Source organism: Macaca mulatta, chromosome 18 (genome assembly GCF_049350105.2).
Source record: "Macaca mulatta isolate MMU2019108-1 chromosome 18, T2T-MMU8v2.0, whole genome shotgun sequence".
NCBI lineage: Eukaryota > Metazoa > Chordata > Mammalia > Primates > Cercopithecidae > Macaca > Macaca mulatta.
Window position 1 is genome coordinate 70,910,102 of NC_133423.1, and position 17,122 is coordinate 70,927,223.

Genomic DNA, 17,122 nt, shown 5'->3' on the forward strand with positions numbered 1-17,122 from the left:
GTGCACGCCTTTAATCCCAGCTACTTGGGAGGCTGAGGCAGGAGAATTGCCTGAACCCAAGAAGCAGAGGTTGCAGTGAGCCGAGATCATGCCAGTGCACTCCAGCCTGGGTGACAAAGCGAGACTCCATCTCAGTAATAATAATAATAATAATAATAATAAAGTGCCAAGACAGTTGCAGGCACACAGCTGGTGTCTAACATTACATACACACACACACACACACACACACACACACACACACACACACACACACACACACATATATATATTTTTTTTTTTAGATGGAGTCTTGCTCTGTCACCCAGGCTGGAGTGCGGTGGCACGATCTTGGCTCACTGCAAGCTCCACCTCCCGGGTTCACGCTATTCTCCTGCCTCAGCCTCCTGAGTAGCTGGGACTACAGGCGCCTGCCACCACACCCAGCTAATTTTTTTGTATTTTTAGTAGAGACGGGGTTTCACTGTGTTAGCCAGGATGATCTCCATCTCCTGACCTCGTGATCCGCCTGCCTTGGCCTCCCAAAGTGCTAGGATTACAGGTTTGAACTACTGCGCCTGGCCGAGATGATATTTTTTATTAGTGGCCAGGTGCAGTGGCTCACACCTGTAATCTCAGCACTTTGGGAGGCCAAGGTGGGTGAATCACATGAGGTCAGAGTTTGAGACCAGCCTGGCAAACATGGTGAAACCTCATCTCTACTAAAAATACAAAAATCAGCCGGGCATGGTGGCGTGAGCCTGTAATCACAGCTACACAGAAGGCTGAGGCAGGAGAATTGCTTGAACCCAGGAGGCAGAGGTTGCAGTGAGCTGAGATCACACCACTGCACTCCAGCCTGGACGACAGAAACTCCATCTTAAAATATATATATATATATATATATATATGTGTGGGTGTATATATATAAAATATAAATAATAAAATGTATAAGATAAAAAAGTAGCTTAAGACAACTTTCAAAGGGAGAAAAGAAACTTTCCAAAAAAGGCTAAAGATTGCAGGTACAGCTAATATCTTTTAACACATATACTACATTTATTTTTATATCCTTGAACTGAAGTCTGCACTTTGAAGCCTAGTTTGTAAAAAGATGTCATTGTGCCTCTTGAGAGCACCGTCGCATTAACCTGCACTAAAATGAGGGAGAAGGAAGAAAGGCAAACAGTGTTTCTTACTACAAAGGTCAGATGAGCTGTAACAGACTCGCAGCTCACCAACACAGAGCAAGAGTCAAGATCACTGTAGCATGATCTGAGGGAAAGAATCAAAGGCATCACTCTGTTGTGGTGCCAGGGAGCCTGGCGGGAAAGCTGGCAGGAAGGGCAGGCCTCGACTCCCGGTCTGCTTGGCTCTGGCTTTGCCCTTCTGGCTCAGCTCTTTCCGGGGGCCTTGGGGTGTGGGGTGTTTTGAGGCCAACCTCGTGGGCCCGGCAATCTGGTGCAGCTTAGCTGGGGAAAAAAACAAGGAGATGTAGATGGGAAGATGAATTCACGTGTGTGTGTCTAAAATCATGGATGTGAATTGATGAGAAATGACAACAGGCCTGAAGCCATAAAAAAATGGTTAAATATGGCTTTTACCTACTCTTACTCGGCACTAAACTAATTTCTTGGGCTGGTCATGGAACAGGTTCACCTATTTAGGTAAAACAAGTGAGGTGAGATCTCCAAGAGCTAATTTGGTAGACGATGCCAAGGGCTTTCCCTATTCCAGACTCATCTTTGAGAGGCTTGAGAAGAACTTCCAGCTAGTTGCTTCTACTTCTCCCCACAGTTTGATGCCAGCACAGTCAAACTGGTTGGAGATGCGAAGCCACAGTTTTGAACCACACTGTTCTTCTTCTTTTCTTTTTTTTTGAGACAGAGTCTCTGTCATCCCGGCTGGAGTGTAGTGGTGTGATCTCAACTCACTGCAAACTCCGCCTCCTGGGTTCAAACAATTCTGTGCCTCAGCCTCCCAAGTAGCTGGGATTACAGGCACACACCATCACGCCCGGCTAATTTTTGTATTTATAGTAGAGACGGGGTTTCACCATGTTGGTCTCGAACTCCTGACCTCAGGTGATCCACCTGCCTCGGCCTCCCAAAGTGCTGGGATTACAGGCGTGAGCCACTGCGCCATGCCCAGCCGAGCCACACTGCTCTTAGCTGCAGAGTGGAGTCATCTCCCTGGTGCCAGCTGGGGAAGACAGCTGGAGTGGTCTTGGTATGCCCACTGGCTCCCACAGCCTGATCAAGCACCTGCCCCTGTGTCTTAGTGCAGATGTTTTGTTCGTGGTGCCAGCGTTCAGTTCTACACAGAAGAAGTTTTCGTCTCATTATAGTAATCCCGTGCCTTCACTCAGAGCCTATGGGTAAAATATAAGACATACTCTGACCAATCAACAAAGGACTAGTATCCAGAATATAAATATGCCCTGGATCTTTAAGCAGTTGAATACTGCAACTGGAATTTTACAACAGTTAACCATCTAGGCAATTAATCTACCTAAAAAGCCTTTATAAAATGCTTTTTTTTTTTTTTTTTGCACCCATAAGAATGAGTTCATGTCCTTTGCAGGGACATGGATGAAGCTGGAAATCATCATCCTCAGCAAACTAACACAGGAACAGAAAACCAAACACCACATGTTCTCGCTTATAAGTGGGAGTTGAACAATGAGAACACATGGACACAGGATGGGAACACACACACACACACACACACACACGATGGGTGAGGGGCAAGGGGAGGGAGAGCATTAGGACAAATACCTAATGCATGCGGGGCTTAAAACCTAGATGACGGGTTGCTAGGTGCAGCAAACCACCATGGCACACGTATACAGCTATGTAACCTGCACGTTCAGCACATGTATCCCAGAACTTAAATTTTAAAAAAAGCCAAAAACCAAAATGCCTTTTTGCCCAGCACCTCGCAGGACATTGTAGAGAGGACGCCAAAAGTAAAATACACCATCCCTGACCTCAATGAGCTAAAAAAAGGCTACAGTTTACTCAGAACTATTTGCTGGACACATTCTTTTTTTCTTTTCTTTTTTTTTTTTTTTGAGACAAAGTCTCACTCCATCACCTAGGATGGAGTGTAGTGACATGATCTTGGCTCACTGCAACCCACCTGGTGGGTTCAAGTGATTCTCCTGCCTTAGCCTCCTGAGTAGCTGGAATTACAGGTGTGCACCACCATGCTTGGCTAATTTTTGTATCTTCAGTAGAGATGGGGTTTCACCATGTTGCCCAGGCTGGTCTTGAACTCCTGATCTCAGGTGATCTGCCCGCCTTGGCCTCCCAAAGTGCTGAGATTACCGGCGTGAGCCACCATGCCTGGCCTTGGGCACATTATCTTTAGCCAACCATAACTGCAGGTTAGGTACTGTAGAAATCCCAGAAGCCAAAAGCAAGTTCCCGGGATTTGCGGTTCAATGTCTTTGTCTCTTGCCCCTCTGCCCAGTCCTTGGGCTCAGCACTCACCGGTGTTGATCTCCTCCTCGTCATACACATCCACCTCCAGGAGCCTGATGAGCATGCGGAAGAGGATCCTGAGGAACTGTAAATAGGAGCCCGTCTTTCCCACCTAACGGGAAGATTTTTAATTGGGGAGGAGTGGAGGTGGGGAAGAGAGGGGAAGAAAAGAGAAAAGAGATTTCACACCTTGGCTTTGCAGTCTCCTGCCTGAGAGGCCTGAATGAGGTCCTCATTGCTCTGTCACACCTGCTCCACCCCCAAGAGGTTCTCTGGCTTCTACTTCTTGGGGAAGACGTGCCAACCCCAGCCTAAGAAATGGCCCAGGCTAGCTTGGCCCTACCTGTGGGGGCCCTGTCAGCAGAAGCCGCCGGGGGTGGAAGTTTCGGGTGCCAGAGGCCGGGTCCGGCTGGTTGCTGTAGTCGGCGTGGTGCTGCCGGGCCGAGGTCCACTGCCTGTAGTAGAGGGACTGCTCCTCGCTGCTCATGTCCTTGTTCAGGAGCGGCCGCAGGGAACTCACCCAGGCCACGTCGGCGTGGGGCAGCAGGGATGAGGAGGATGGCAGCTTGCCACTCTTCTGGGAGCCTAGGAGGCTGTAGGCCGCTTTGGATAGGATCACCACTGGTGGCAGGGCTGCATGCGGGCCCTGGCAGCCTCTGATGGGCTGTCCCTGCCATGGGAGGGTCCTGGGTCCTGAGGATGATGATGGCGGCTTGGAGGTGGTGCTGCTCGCCATCTGGGGCCCCAGGGAGTCACACTCCTGCTTCAGAGTCTCCCCGGCTCCGGCTCCAGCTGAGCTGGCAGAGACCCCTTCATCCAGGCCCAGACTAGTGGCTGGGCTCTGGAAGCTGGGGGTCAGGGACTGCTTCTGGGACTTGTCAGCTGTGCTGGAAGAGCTCACTCCATTCTCCATGATGGAACCTGTTGAGAGAACAGACAGCCCACCCCACAGCAGCACTGTTACTGATCGAAGGTGCGCGCTCAGGCTCCTGGCAGCTCTGGGAAGGACGCAAAGGCCGGGAAAGCAGTGGACACTGGGCTCGGCTCTATGGCTGCAGAACGAGCAAGAAATCTTCCCTTTGCTGCTCTGCACGCTGCTCCGTGTTGCTTCCTTGCCCTGGCTTCTCAGTGGGTTTGGCCAATGGGAGTCACCAGCAGGAGATGGGGTGCTTCTTCCCTGGCGTCCCCCTGCATGGTCACCAGGGGTGGACCACCTTTCTCTACTGCGGGCTGTGGCAGGTCTGGAGAGATGCTCCCGCCCCTCCCTGCGTCAGGCCCACGGTGGCCAGGGCTCCCTGGGGTTAACCGCCCCCCAGCACAGCACACCTCTTGTTCCTTTTCCAAGTTCTGTTCACACCTTAGTAAACAGTCCCACTACTAAAGGCTCCTCAAATGACCTGGTTTGGGTCTGCCCTCTGATTCCTCCCAACACAGGCTCCACATTCAAGTCCTGTCCTGGTAGCACTGGCTTCCTTCTAGGGGCTGAGGGCCTCCTGCCTCTGGCTTCAGATCAGCTCCCTGGACTGCAGCCCCTTCCACGGACTCCCAAGCTAGGGTGGAGGATGCCTTCGCGCGAAGCGGGTGTAGACACACACGGCTCCAAGGCCGGTGGCTTTTCCCTAAAGCAGCCCCACGCATTTGGCCAGCTCCTTTCAAGTGTGTGTGTCCTCCTGATAGACCAGCCACTCTTTGGCTTAAAGACAAACCAAAAGCTCAACTGAAGGCCCTATCTGAGCTCGTCTTGTTGCTGCCCAGACATGGAGGTCGAATCCCAACCTTGGGAGATCCTGAATGAACAGCCATCAATAAGACATGATTAAAACCCACCCCTTCACTGGCTCGGCTGCCTGTGTCTCTCTGCCTTGGGGGAGAGCTTGCCTTCCCCCCACAGCACTGTGCGTTCTGGGCAGCGAACCTCCCAGTCACCCTCCGAGTCAGCCGTGGCTGGGGTCCCAGTGCTCCGTGTCGTGAGCATGGTCTGTAGGGAGGGACACAGTAGCCAAGGGCAAACACCTTTGTGAGTTTAGCAGAGCAAGGCCAAGGAAGCACTCACTTTGTGGGGCAGCTCCTCAAGTGAGGGAGAGGAAGGAGTGGGATGGAAGAACCACAGGAAGGAAGTACAGGCTGCGCTCCTCCTCCTCATGCTGGTATCCAAAAGCTTCCAGATATTATTCCCCACCCCCCTTCTGTGAACCTTTGCTATCCTTCAAACCCCTTGACTCTATTCTGAAACTGCTCTCAGAGAGAAAATTGGGGAGCCTGTTGCAGTGGGGTTGAGGCAGGTAGAGTGGTCCACACGGTCAGCCCTAACCCCCGGCTGGGGGAGCAGCCGCGCGTGCGTGGGAGCAGGGCAGCTCCAGCTCCTCCAGGCTGAGGGTCACTATCAACAGCAAACCCTACAGACCCCTCCTCTTCCATTCCTGCCCAGAGCCATCCAACAGCTGCTGCCAGAATGGACAGGAAGTCCGGTGCTGCTTTTGGACAAAATTGTGTGTTCGCATATCAGAGTGATGGATCTCAATGATAGTTCAAAAAAAGGGTGAGGGGCTGGGCACGGTGGCTCACGTCTATAATCCCAGCACTTTGGGAGGCTGAGGTGGGTGGATCACCTCAGGTCAGGGGTTTGAGACCAGCCTGGCCAATATGGTGAAACCTCATCTCTAGTAAAAATACAAAAGTTAGCTGGGCGTGGTGGTGGATGCCTGTAATCCCAGCTACTCAGGAGGCTGAGGCAGGAGAATCGCTTGAACCCAGGAGGCGGAGGTTGCAGTGAGCCGAGATTGTGCCACTGCACTCCAGCCTGGGCGACAAGAAACTCTGTCCCCCACACACAAAAAAGGGGAGGCTAAGGGGAGAAGGAGGGGAAGTGTGTTTCATTTTTAATCTCAGAATTCTCTGTACTTTGTTACATTTTTTCCTTTCCTTTTCTTTCTCTTTTTATTCTTTTTTTTTTTTCTTTTTTTGACAGACGTTTCCTCTTGTCGCCCAGAATGGAGTGCAGTGGTGCAATCTTGGCTCACTGCAACCTCCATCTCCTGGGTTCAAGCGATTCTCCTGCCTCAGCCTCCAGGGTAGCTGGGATTACAGGCGTGAGCCACCACGCCCAGCTAACTGTATTTTTAGTAGAGACAGGGTTTCACCATGTTGGCCAGGCTGGTCTCGAACTCCTGACCTCAGGTGAGCCACCTGCCTTGGCCTCCCAAAGTGCTAGGATTACAGGCCCACTGCTCCCGGCTGACATTTTCCATGTTTTCTGCATTAAGCTTTATTACTTTCATAATCAGAAAAAATGGAAAGAGTGCTACATTTGCTGTAATACAATTTATCCGAAGAAAGTTCATGCCAGGCACTGCCACAGACCTGCAGTAATGCTGCAAGACAGGGGCCGGCAGGCTGCAGGGTGGGCCTTCACATCCACGCTGGCCCCACAGGAGCCCTCACCATACAATGCTTGCTGTTAACTGTTTAGAAAAGCCATTCATTCACTCATTCGTTCATTCATTCACATTCAAGGAAACATTTTGTGTCAGGTACTAAGCCATTCAGCACAAACTTACAGCTTCAGGACCTGGAAGAAAAACAGAGCCTTTGTGCAAATATGAGATGCATAATAACCATGAGACGATTAAGGGTAGAAAAGACTAGGGAAAATGGTACAGGCTAGGGTTGATAAAGTTGTTTTTAGCCTGTTAGCAAGCTCTTCCTTAAATGTTTACCCAGAAAAGTATTTTGTGGCTGTTCAACAGTCATGTTTTCCAAGCATCACCCCCCTGGAGCTGGGTCTGGAGAGGATGCCAGTCCCGAAGGCTCCTCTGAAGGCTGTCGGAGTGTCAATAAATGCCTCTGCCTTCCACATTCCTACACACCTCCTGACTCACGTCTCTCGCGCCATGAAAGAGAAAAGAAAGTACTGACCCGAGGTCCCTGTGACGGCGCTGCTGTTGCTCTGGGGCCGCTCCAGGTCAATGAGCAGCTCATCGGAGTCGTTCTCACTGACAGCAGCTCTCTCCTGCTCCTTCCCGCTGAGGTCCAGGGCAACAGTGGGTCCCCGGATGACCTCTTTAGAGACATAGCAGCATGCCAGACCCACCTCCTGCTCCAAGGCCGTACGAGTTAAATAGCTTGAGTCAATTAACCGGAGGTCACAGTACTTCAAAGACCTGAACAAAAGTAATTGTGGTGTTGGTGAGTCCATCTGGCCAAGCACGCAATGTGTATGTGTGCCTGGTGATCTGGATGCAGCACACAGCAGTTAAAATCCCAGGTTTCAGTGCCAGGTGAGCCTTGACCGAAACCTCAGCTCTGCCACCTCCCAGCTGTTATGACCTTCATTTCTCTGCGCTTCATTTTCTTCGAATATAAAAAGAGTGGATAGTAGTGTCGGGCGCATATGGTGGCTGTAAGGACTGAATACATGTGAGGCATTCAGGGTGCTGCCTGACACGCACAGTGAGCATTCAACTAATGCTTTTATTGTTGTTGCCCTCTAGTCTACGGAGTCTCGATCCTTGAGGGGCGCAGGAATAGCAGATTAACAAAGACAAAGCACTTTATTAAAAAAAAAAAAAATCCTGCTTTTCCTCCCTGCCTCTCTGACATTTCTCAAATGTGGCTATCGCCTGTTCCCAACATTACTGGATGCTCTCTGGAAAGCTAAAAAAAAGAATAAAAGAAGGTTGTATGGCTGTATTTCTTATATCCCTGCATAAAACAATCCTCTTCTCATTACCTGACAAACAAAGGAAATGATTGGGCAATCAGCCAAGTTTTAATCATCAGTTCAGCTGGGCAACTGATGAAAACTGGAATTAATTATTGAAATTGTACCTGGGAAAGGTCTCTCCAAGAGGATCTTTGCCAGTTAATATCACAATACAAGGCAGACCGTCTAAATCTTGGTATGTCCGAGGGATCCACTCTTCTGGTTCACTTCCTCTCCAACTCTATAGCAAGAGACGCGTATGTTAAAATTAAAACTCTCATTTAAGTTTCCACCTTTTGTACAGGTTTCTAAGTCCAGATTTTAGACATACCGTGCTTTAAAATGACTCCACTAAGTGTTTACATATGTGTATGTATGTGTATTTTGATTGCTACTACATCGCATATACAAGGCACTTCTGCAGGAAGGAGGGCTGTAGTTTTTATCTCAGCAGGATAAAACGGGAGATGCTGGTATACCTCAGGCCAAAAACACATAAAATGTGAAATATCCCACTAGTGATGGAAACCTTACAGAAATCCTGGCTAAACTGCCTGAATCAAGGCACTTAAATATACTTTCTTCACATATTGGAGAAATTCTTGGGATTGGAAGACTGAAAAAGTTTCAGTTGTGAATGACTCAGAAAAGAATCTCAGAATTCCATTAAAACAGACATTTCACCAAGAAAGTAATGAAAACAATGAACCACTCTTGATAGTTATTTTCCCTCCTCCTTGCTTTACTGGTTTTTAAAATAACTAACAAGCAATTACTGGCTTAGGGCCTTGAAACAATCTCTCTCAAGAAGACTAAAAATATAACCAGACCTGGATTGAGAAGAAAACAACAAAATGAAACTGCCCCTCATTTGGAGGACTAATGTAAATTGCTCATGGTTTCTCAAATAATAAGTATCAATTTTTCATATAAACACACATATAAGTAGACACATGTATCTTTATTTTTTTTTTTTTTTTTTTTTGAGACGGAGTCTCGCTCTGTCGCCCAGGCTGGAGTGCAGTGGCGCGATCTCGGCTCACTGCAAGCTCCGCCTCCCGGGTTCACGCCATTCTCCTGCCTCAGCCTCCCGAGTAGCTGGGACTACAGGCGCCCACAACCGCGCCCGGCTAATTTTTTGTATTTTTAGTAGAGACGGGGTTTCACTGTGGTCTCGATCTCCTGACCTTGTGATCCGCCCGCCTCGGCCTCCCAAAGTGCTGGGATTACAGGCGTGAGCCACCGCGCCCGGCCGACACATGTATCTTTAATAAATGGAACACCAATCTTGAAAACATGAATATATCAATGAAAAGTAATCCCACCAATTTGAAAAATATTCAAAAGTAAAATGACCTTACCGATGTGTCTATTTTAGAACAGAAAGAAAAATGACCATCTCTTAAGTAGATAAGGTGGTTTTTACTAGTTTTCATTAAGTATGTAGCATGTACCTATCCTTTTTATTACCTTTCTAGCAGGAGTTATTATAAGCAATGAACGGACATTTCTGATAATGCTTTAGGGGAAAAGACTAAGAAGCAAAGTGTTAAGTAATGCATACAATTTTTTTTTTTTTGAGACGGAGTCTTGCTCTGTTGCCCAGGCTGGAGTACCGTGGACAGGTGTGAGCCGCTACACCTGGCCAGTAAAGCATACAATTTTATTTTAAAATAGACTGGTACTTCCTTTACTAAGCACAAAATGGGATAGAAAGAAAGTCACCAGGCAAAAGATAATAGGGTTTGATTGATGATTTGTTGATGCCTATAAAAGGCTCAATAAAGAAAAGCCAGTCTTTAGTAATAAACATTCCCACAATCACGTCAAATAAAATTTCTATAATTTGTAAAACTGGAAGAAGCTTAACCATTCTTAGGCTTTTACTTGTTGTCCAGTCTTTTATTATATATGTGCATACTAAGGGGAAATAGGGAACCTACGTAACTGTTTACAAGTTTCACAGACTTCCCGTGTTTTAGAAAAATCAGTGTGTCAAAAAGATTTTTTTAATGCTAGAAGAAAAATGCTCTATAAAAATTTAATTTTCCATACCATTTCATGTCAAGGGGAACCGTAACATTGCATCATTTAAAGCAAACCATTCTGGAACAGAAATCACTTTACCGATCGCCTTCACACTGGACGCACGGTATCCCTGACACTGGGCTTCTCCCTGAATGTGTTTTATCTCCCAGAACCATCTCCATATAGGTCACGGCTTTACCAGGAAGAGGTCAGGTTATATTGATGGAATAACAGTTAAAATGTTTTACTGTAGGAGGACTTTTTTTTTTTTTTTTTGAGACAAGGTCTCACTGTCACCCAGGCTGGAGTGCAATGGTGCAATCTTGGCTCATGGCGACCTCCGCCTCTCCAGTTCAAGCAATTCTCCTGCCTCAGCCTCCTGAGTAGCTGTGATTACAGATGCCCGCCACCGCACCTGGCTAATTTTTGTATTTTTAGTAGAGATGGGGTTTTGCCATGTTGGCCAAGCTGGTCTTGAACTTCTGACCTCAAGCGATCTGCCCGCCTCAGTCTCCCAAAGTGCTGGGATTATAGGCAAGAGCTACTGCTCCTGGTCTATATGAGGATATTTATTTTCAGAAGATTAGTAGTCAAATCTCACTTTTACTCTTGACCAACCACAGCTAGCCAAACCCACTATAAAGTGCTTTTCCATCACATTGCTACTTCTGATGACTGACGGCTGCAGTTCTACTGTGCATCAGTCAGGCCCACGAGATGATTTTATTGCAGAAGCACTTAACATAAAAGATGGGGTGATCATTGAGTTCAAGGATAATATGAGGCTTAAGACCAAGGACATCTAATGAAAGCTTCACCTGCCTTCTGGAGGAACTGGCTTAAACTCTATCCTTCCAAAGGGGTCATCATCAGTATAAGTTAACCACAATACATAACAGGATAATTAGGGGTAAGCACAAAAATAAGATCACATAATAGAAGTAGTGTTGGATTTCACCAAAAAGTAGAGATAGCAGGCACAATCTTGCCATCCTGAAAATGGTGAAGGAGTTTGGTAACTTACAAATAAATGAGTGAACCAGAATCTACTTGACAATTCAGTCTTGCTTAGGATGTGAACATCCCAACATGATCTCATATTTTTACTCCCACACAGAGTGTAAAAAGGACTGATGTGATCCAGCAAATTTGAGAATTTGGGACTTGTTTATTTTTATATATTTTTAAGAGACAGGGTCTCACTATGTTGCACAGGCCGGAGTGCAGTGGTGGGATCATAGTTCACCGCAGCCTCAAATTCCTGGGCTCAAGCAGTCCTCCTGCCTCAGGCTCCCAAGTAGCTGGGACTACAGACATGAGCCATCACAACAGCCAGAATATAGGACTCTCTTATGCTTACTTGTTGCCTGGCAGCTACTCATACCAATTGAGAAAGTAACACTGCCTTGAGAAGTAACAACTTTAGGCCCCCTTCGTTTAGGGCACAGGGATCCTCAACTAATCGCCCTTTGAAAGCCCTGCAGGTGATTCTGATGAGCTAGCAGCCAGATGAACCTCAGGCCTTGACTGTGGTTTTCCAACAGTGGTCCAGAGGGGTAAATTATTTAGGACAGACTGATTTATACTGACTTAGTGACTGGCCCTTCTGAACACATGACTGAAGACTCTGTAAGTAGCTTCACTTAATCAGTGTCAGCAGAGCCCAGGAGAAGACCCAGCAGCCTCACGTGCATTTAGGTAATCTCTGGCAACAGGTGTGGGAGACTCAGCGTGGTGCTGCTGATTGTCCGCCTTTCCAAATTCTTCATCATTAGCAACATTCAAATGCTCTCAAGCCCATAATTCATGTCTCCATGAATTATACTGTAAGAAGCGTTTCTGGAGTTTTGTTATTCATCCTAGGAATTCCACTGTAATGTAGTCTATGACTATAACATAAAATTGTGAATGTGTATATATGAAACATAAATATTACAACTTCTAAATATAGGAGTTTCTATTTTTTGGACAATTTTATTTGTTCCAGTTGCTTATCAAGCTAATACAAGATATTTTGTCTGCATTTTGGATTATTTAATTTAGGTTAGCTAACTGAACACAAGAAGATTTACATCTCCAGAACAATTTTTGAACACTAAATAAATATCCCCAAATTAGAACTCTGAGAGATTAGACAGCCCAATTCTCTCATTTTGCAGATGGGAAACCGCAGCCCAGGGTGAAAATGCAAATTCCCCCAAGACTGTGTGCCTTCTTTTCATAAAATTTGTGCTGAACCAGATTTTCCTTAACCCAATTTAGCTCAGTATTTGATGTATAGGGTGCAGATACAAGTTGGTCTAACTCAGACATACAGAAACTAGCTCAGTTCCATACTGACATGTAGCTGGATATTTGATTAAATGTTTTCTAATGGCTAGGCCCCACTGGATTGTAGGCCCAGAAAAACCGAGTTAGGTTAGTTGGTTGAGGGTTCTACTCCTCCCACCCTGATGCCTGACAGGAGAGGAAGGGGAGAAGCAGTCAGTCACTGGCCGTGCAGCGGGAGCAGTGAGGGACTCAGTCATGCACTAAATCCTTCTGTAGGGTGCCTGGCGAAGTCTCAGTCCAGCCAAAGCCTTGGGGCTGAGGGTCAAAGCAAGTACAAAGAAACAACAAACTGTTGAGGAATCCACATGCAAGAGGGCTAGGAACAGTTCTGAGAACTGAAGATGAAACAGAATACTTTACCGACTCTAGACATGAGCTCACAGACAGGCTAGATGAACAGAAAAGAATTAGTGAGTTCAGGACACTTAAAGCGTTACCCCCCCAGAGGTCTGAGAGGACAACTTACCTTTTTTTCTGAGAAAACAGATGGCCGTGGGCTACATGCATCTTGAACAAGGCCAATAAACATGGGGTCAAATTGGGTCATCACATTTTTTGCACCTGCAGTTGGAGAGCATTGAAGACCAACTGCATGCACCTGCTATAAAGGGGCTGGGCAATCTTTACAAACTAGTTCTAATTAAGAAAGTGAGTATGTCCCTTCATTGAGCCTTATCACTGTCATGGAAATCAAATTTACACATGTGTAAAAATCTATTAAACTCAGGCCCCTGAGCCACCTATGTAGGATTCCTAGAAAAGAGAAACAAATGGTATTTTAAAGGAGAAATGTCTGTCCAGTGCTAACCTTTAATCGAGCCACAAAGTGAGTTGCAACACTGAGTTCAGTGGCCGGGTTCCCAAGGATGATCTCAAACCGATACTGCAGACCCAGTTTGTCGCGCACCTCCTGTAGCCGCTCCTTGGCTAACATCGCCAGCTGCACCGAGGGCACCCTGATAATGAGCATGTGTCCCCTCCCACTTTTGTTTTTGCCTGGGGAGCTGATGAGGTCATCCATAATGCTGAGTGTTTCTGGTGTGCTGTGGTCTCGGAGTGACGCCATGGTGGTGAGAGCCATCAGAGCCTCAGAGTACTGCTGGATGAGAAGATAGCAGCGGACGACCATGCTGTGCAGCCTGGGGTACCTTCGACAGAACACAAGGCACTAGCACTCAGGCAGCAGGGCCAGCTGGGAGCAGCAAGGCCTGTGCAGTAAGAATGCAGATTAAGCATGGTGGGGAAGGAGCTACTGATCAGTGGTGGGGCTTTAGCTCTAGAATGACCTGGGATCCCACGTCACTGGAAGGAAAAGGCTGAGCTTTCAAAGCATGTGAATCAACCTGTTGGGATAAGTACAGCATAGTAAAGGGGTTTAGAGATTGTCTAGAGACCCTCTCTTCTCAAATTGTGGTCTATAGACCACCAGCAGCAGCAGCAGCACCTGGGAGCTTGTTAGAAATGCTGAATCTCCCCACCCCAGACCTACTAATCAGAATCTGAAGCTTAACAAGACTCCCGGGGAACTGCATCCACGTTAAATTGAGACACATTGGTCTATTCCATTCATTGCCGCCATAGTCATCATGGATAATCCCTGGATCCTCACCTCTTGCTGGTGGCATTGGGTTAGAATGACAGCACTGTCCACTTATTTCTCTGATATATAAGATTACAATAAAGGAAACGGAGGCATTAGTGTAATATCTGTTGAGTATTAGACATAAAAAGGGTAATTATTATTACTAATCTGAGGTCAGCCTCACAGATAGCAATCTCTACCTTTCCATAAACTGTTCCTTGGTGCTGGAGAAACCTGGAGCTGACTGGAGAAACAGCACCCCCTAGTGTTGTAGCCTCATCACCTGAGACCTGGCTCCGTCAAGGGAGCCAAGTAAATCTGAGCCTGGTAGTAGCAGCCTTTGGTACCATTTTTCCCTAAGCCTGGACTGCCAGGGAAGAGGATCCCTTTGTTAAAATCGGCAGTTTTTACAATTATAGAGGAGTCAGAAAACAAATTTTGCCTTTTGGTGCTACGCCTCAGCCAGGCCTGATGGCAAAATGAGTACGAATGGGTAAAGAGGACCCACTTACAGGTATGAAGAGCTGCTAGTCAAGAAAGCAGGTGCTTGGCTACCCTGAGCACACTGCCCAGCAGTACTTCTGCTGCTGAATAAAAATAATTTTTTTAAAAAACAGAAAGTAGGCTGGGCATGGTGGCTCACGCCTGTAATTCCAGCACTTTGGGAGGATGAGGTGGGTGGATCACTTGAGGTCAGGAGTTCGAGACCAGCCTAGCCAACATGGTGAAACCCCATCTCTACTAAAAATACAAAAATTAGCCGGGCACATGCCTGTAATCCCAGCTACTTGGGAGGCTGAGGCAGGACAGTCACTTGAACCTGGGAGGCGGAGGTTGCAGTGAGCCGAGATCATGCCACTGCACTCCAGCCTGGGCGACAGAGGGAGAGTCTGGGGAGCTGATGAGGTCTCCATAAGAATAAGAAACATAACAAAAGAAAATAAAAAATAAGAAATAAGAAAAGAAAAAGAAAATAAGACAAAATAAGAAAAGAAAAAGAAAGAAAGCAGGTGCTGGCAAAGTGGGCCCTGGGTCCAAGGTTGGCCAAGGCTCTCATGGAGCCTGGTAGAATAAGGCTGGGGCCGTGCACTTTCTTTCTGGTTGCCATCTGGTAGCAATGTAGCCACCAGCGGCTGGGTAGGCTGATGGGGGATTTCACCTTTGTTCCATTCTATAATTCTACTTAAAATACAACAAGTGGTCCACTGGCCTTGCACAGAAAACCTCCAGGTCAAATAAACGCCAATGACAGCTATCAAATGAATAACACATGAATACTTTTGAGGTGTTTTAGAACTGGAAAGGACCAAGATGCCCTGTATATGAACAACTCTGTCTTTTGTTTTTCTTTGAGACGGAGTCCCGCTCTGTCACCAAGGCTGGCATGCTGGTGTGCTGCAGCACAATCTCGGCTCACTGCAACCTTCGCCTCCTGGGTTCAAGTGATTCTCCTGCCTCAGCCCCCTGAGTAGCTGGGATTACAGGCATGTGCCCGGCTAATTTTGTATTTTTAGTAGAGACATGGTTTCTCCATGTTGATCAGGCTGGTCTCGAACTCCTGACCTCAGGTGATCCGCCCGCCTCAGCCTCCCAAAGTGCTGGGATTACAGATATGAGCCACTGCGCCTGGCCTCTTTTTTTTTTTTTTTTTTTTTTTTTTGAGATGGAGTCTCGCTCTGTCGCTCGGACTGGAGTGCAATGGCGCAATCGCAGTTCACTGCAACCTCCGCCTCCCAGGTTCAAATGATTCTCCCTGCCTAAGCCTCCTGGGTAACTGGGATTACAGTGCCTGCCACCACGCCCAGCTTTTTTTTTTTTTTTTTTTTTTGTATTTTTAGTAGAGACAGGGTTTCACCATGTTGGCCAGGCTGGTCTTGAACTCCTGACCTCAGGTGATCCACCCACCTTGGCCTCCCAAACTGGTGGGACTACAGGCGTGAGCCACGACACCTAGCCCACTCTGCCTTTTCATAGAAAGGGAATGAGTTCAGGGGCAGAGAGAAGTTCAGTTGCTTGTCCCAGTTCATACAACTGATCAGAGACAAAGCTAGGTCTAGATTTTATCCAGTCTCTAGCAATGTCTTCACACATTGCAAGGATTTAGCAGGTTGGGTAGAAATGAAGAAATCCTTCAGTTCAATAAATCCTGGGCTGGTCCCTTCAGGTATTCAGTAAGTCATAGCTACTATTAGGCTGGGGTGACTGGGCTGGAGGAAATAAGTATAGATAATCTGTGTTTCAAGCTTAATGCTTTTTTGCTGGGCCACGTAGAAAAGCCAAAGTTAGAATAAATGGTAACTTTGATATCCAGCATTTCTATTTCATACTCTGAAGGAATCATGAAGTTAGAAGTGCACAGTTTCTCCAATCTGTCATGCTTGCATTAAACTATACTTACAACTTTTGTAGCACAAAACTACAATAGGAAGTTGATGGGACCATCATTTAAAATAAAAGTTATGAAACTCTGAATGATGTTACCAGAAAAAGAAGATGCATTTCAAGCTGGTGGATGTAACAGGTGGGTGGGAACGCTTAGAGGGGGTACTCATGGAATGACTTCGGAAAATTCAGACTACATGTGCTGTGAAAGGATTAATGTCACAGTGTCAGTTAAGACTTCCCAAATCCAACAGCTGCACAAATATCAAACCCTACTTGAGCCGGCGCTCTTTCCGGATGCAGTATTACCATTTGTTGAATAGGATGCATCCGTAGGCCCTCATTTTAATTTCCTTTTCTTTTTTCTTAGCAAAATTATGGGCAGGTTTGTTAAATAGATGTTAAATAATATGATCAATTAAAGGCATTCTAAGAACTACAGCTACTAAAAATTAGAATTGGCCTCATAAGATAAAGCCCAATTGCCCCAACATTGGATAAGCAAACAGAATATTGTGGAGGGCAGAGAGGGACCTTTATCAGGTTAGGTAAATTCAAATGTCTCTACCTACCTTTCAATCCATGATTCAAGGTGACAGAGAGAAAAAACTCTTTCAGAGTTTAATCTGGAAC

General features: G+C 46.7%; 1 protein-coding gene across 4 annotated transcripts in view; it reads right to left on the reverse strand.

Annotated features, from left to right (window-relative positions):
- GREB1L (GREB1 like retinoic acid receptor coactivator) overlaps positions 1-17,122 on the reverse strand; it is a 296,235-nt gene that overhangs the window by 23,129 nt on the left and 255,984 nt on the right. For all 4 annotated transcript variants that reach the window (XM_001088999.4, XM_015121639.3, XM_015121640.3 and 1 more), the window contains 5 exons: positions 13,334-13,673; positions 8,292-8,407; positions 7,380-7,624; positions 3,808-4,385; positions 3,474-3,576 (listed from right to left, as the gene is read on the reverse strand). In XM_001088999.4, coding sequence (XP_001088999.4) covers positions 3,474-3,576; positions 3,808-4,385; positions 7,380-7,624; positions 8,292-8,407; positions 13,334-13,673 — 1,382 coding nt within the window. The remainder of the gene's footprint in view (positions 1-3,473; positions 3,577-3,807; positions 4,386-7,379; positions 7,625-8,291; positions 8,408-13,333; positions 13,674-17,122) is intronic.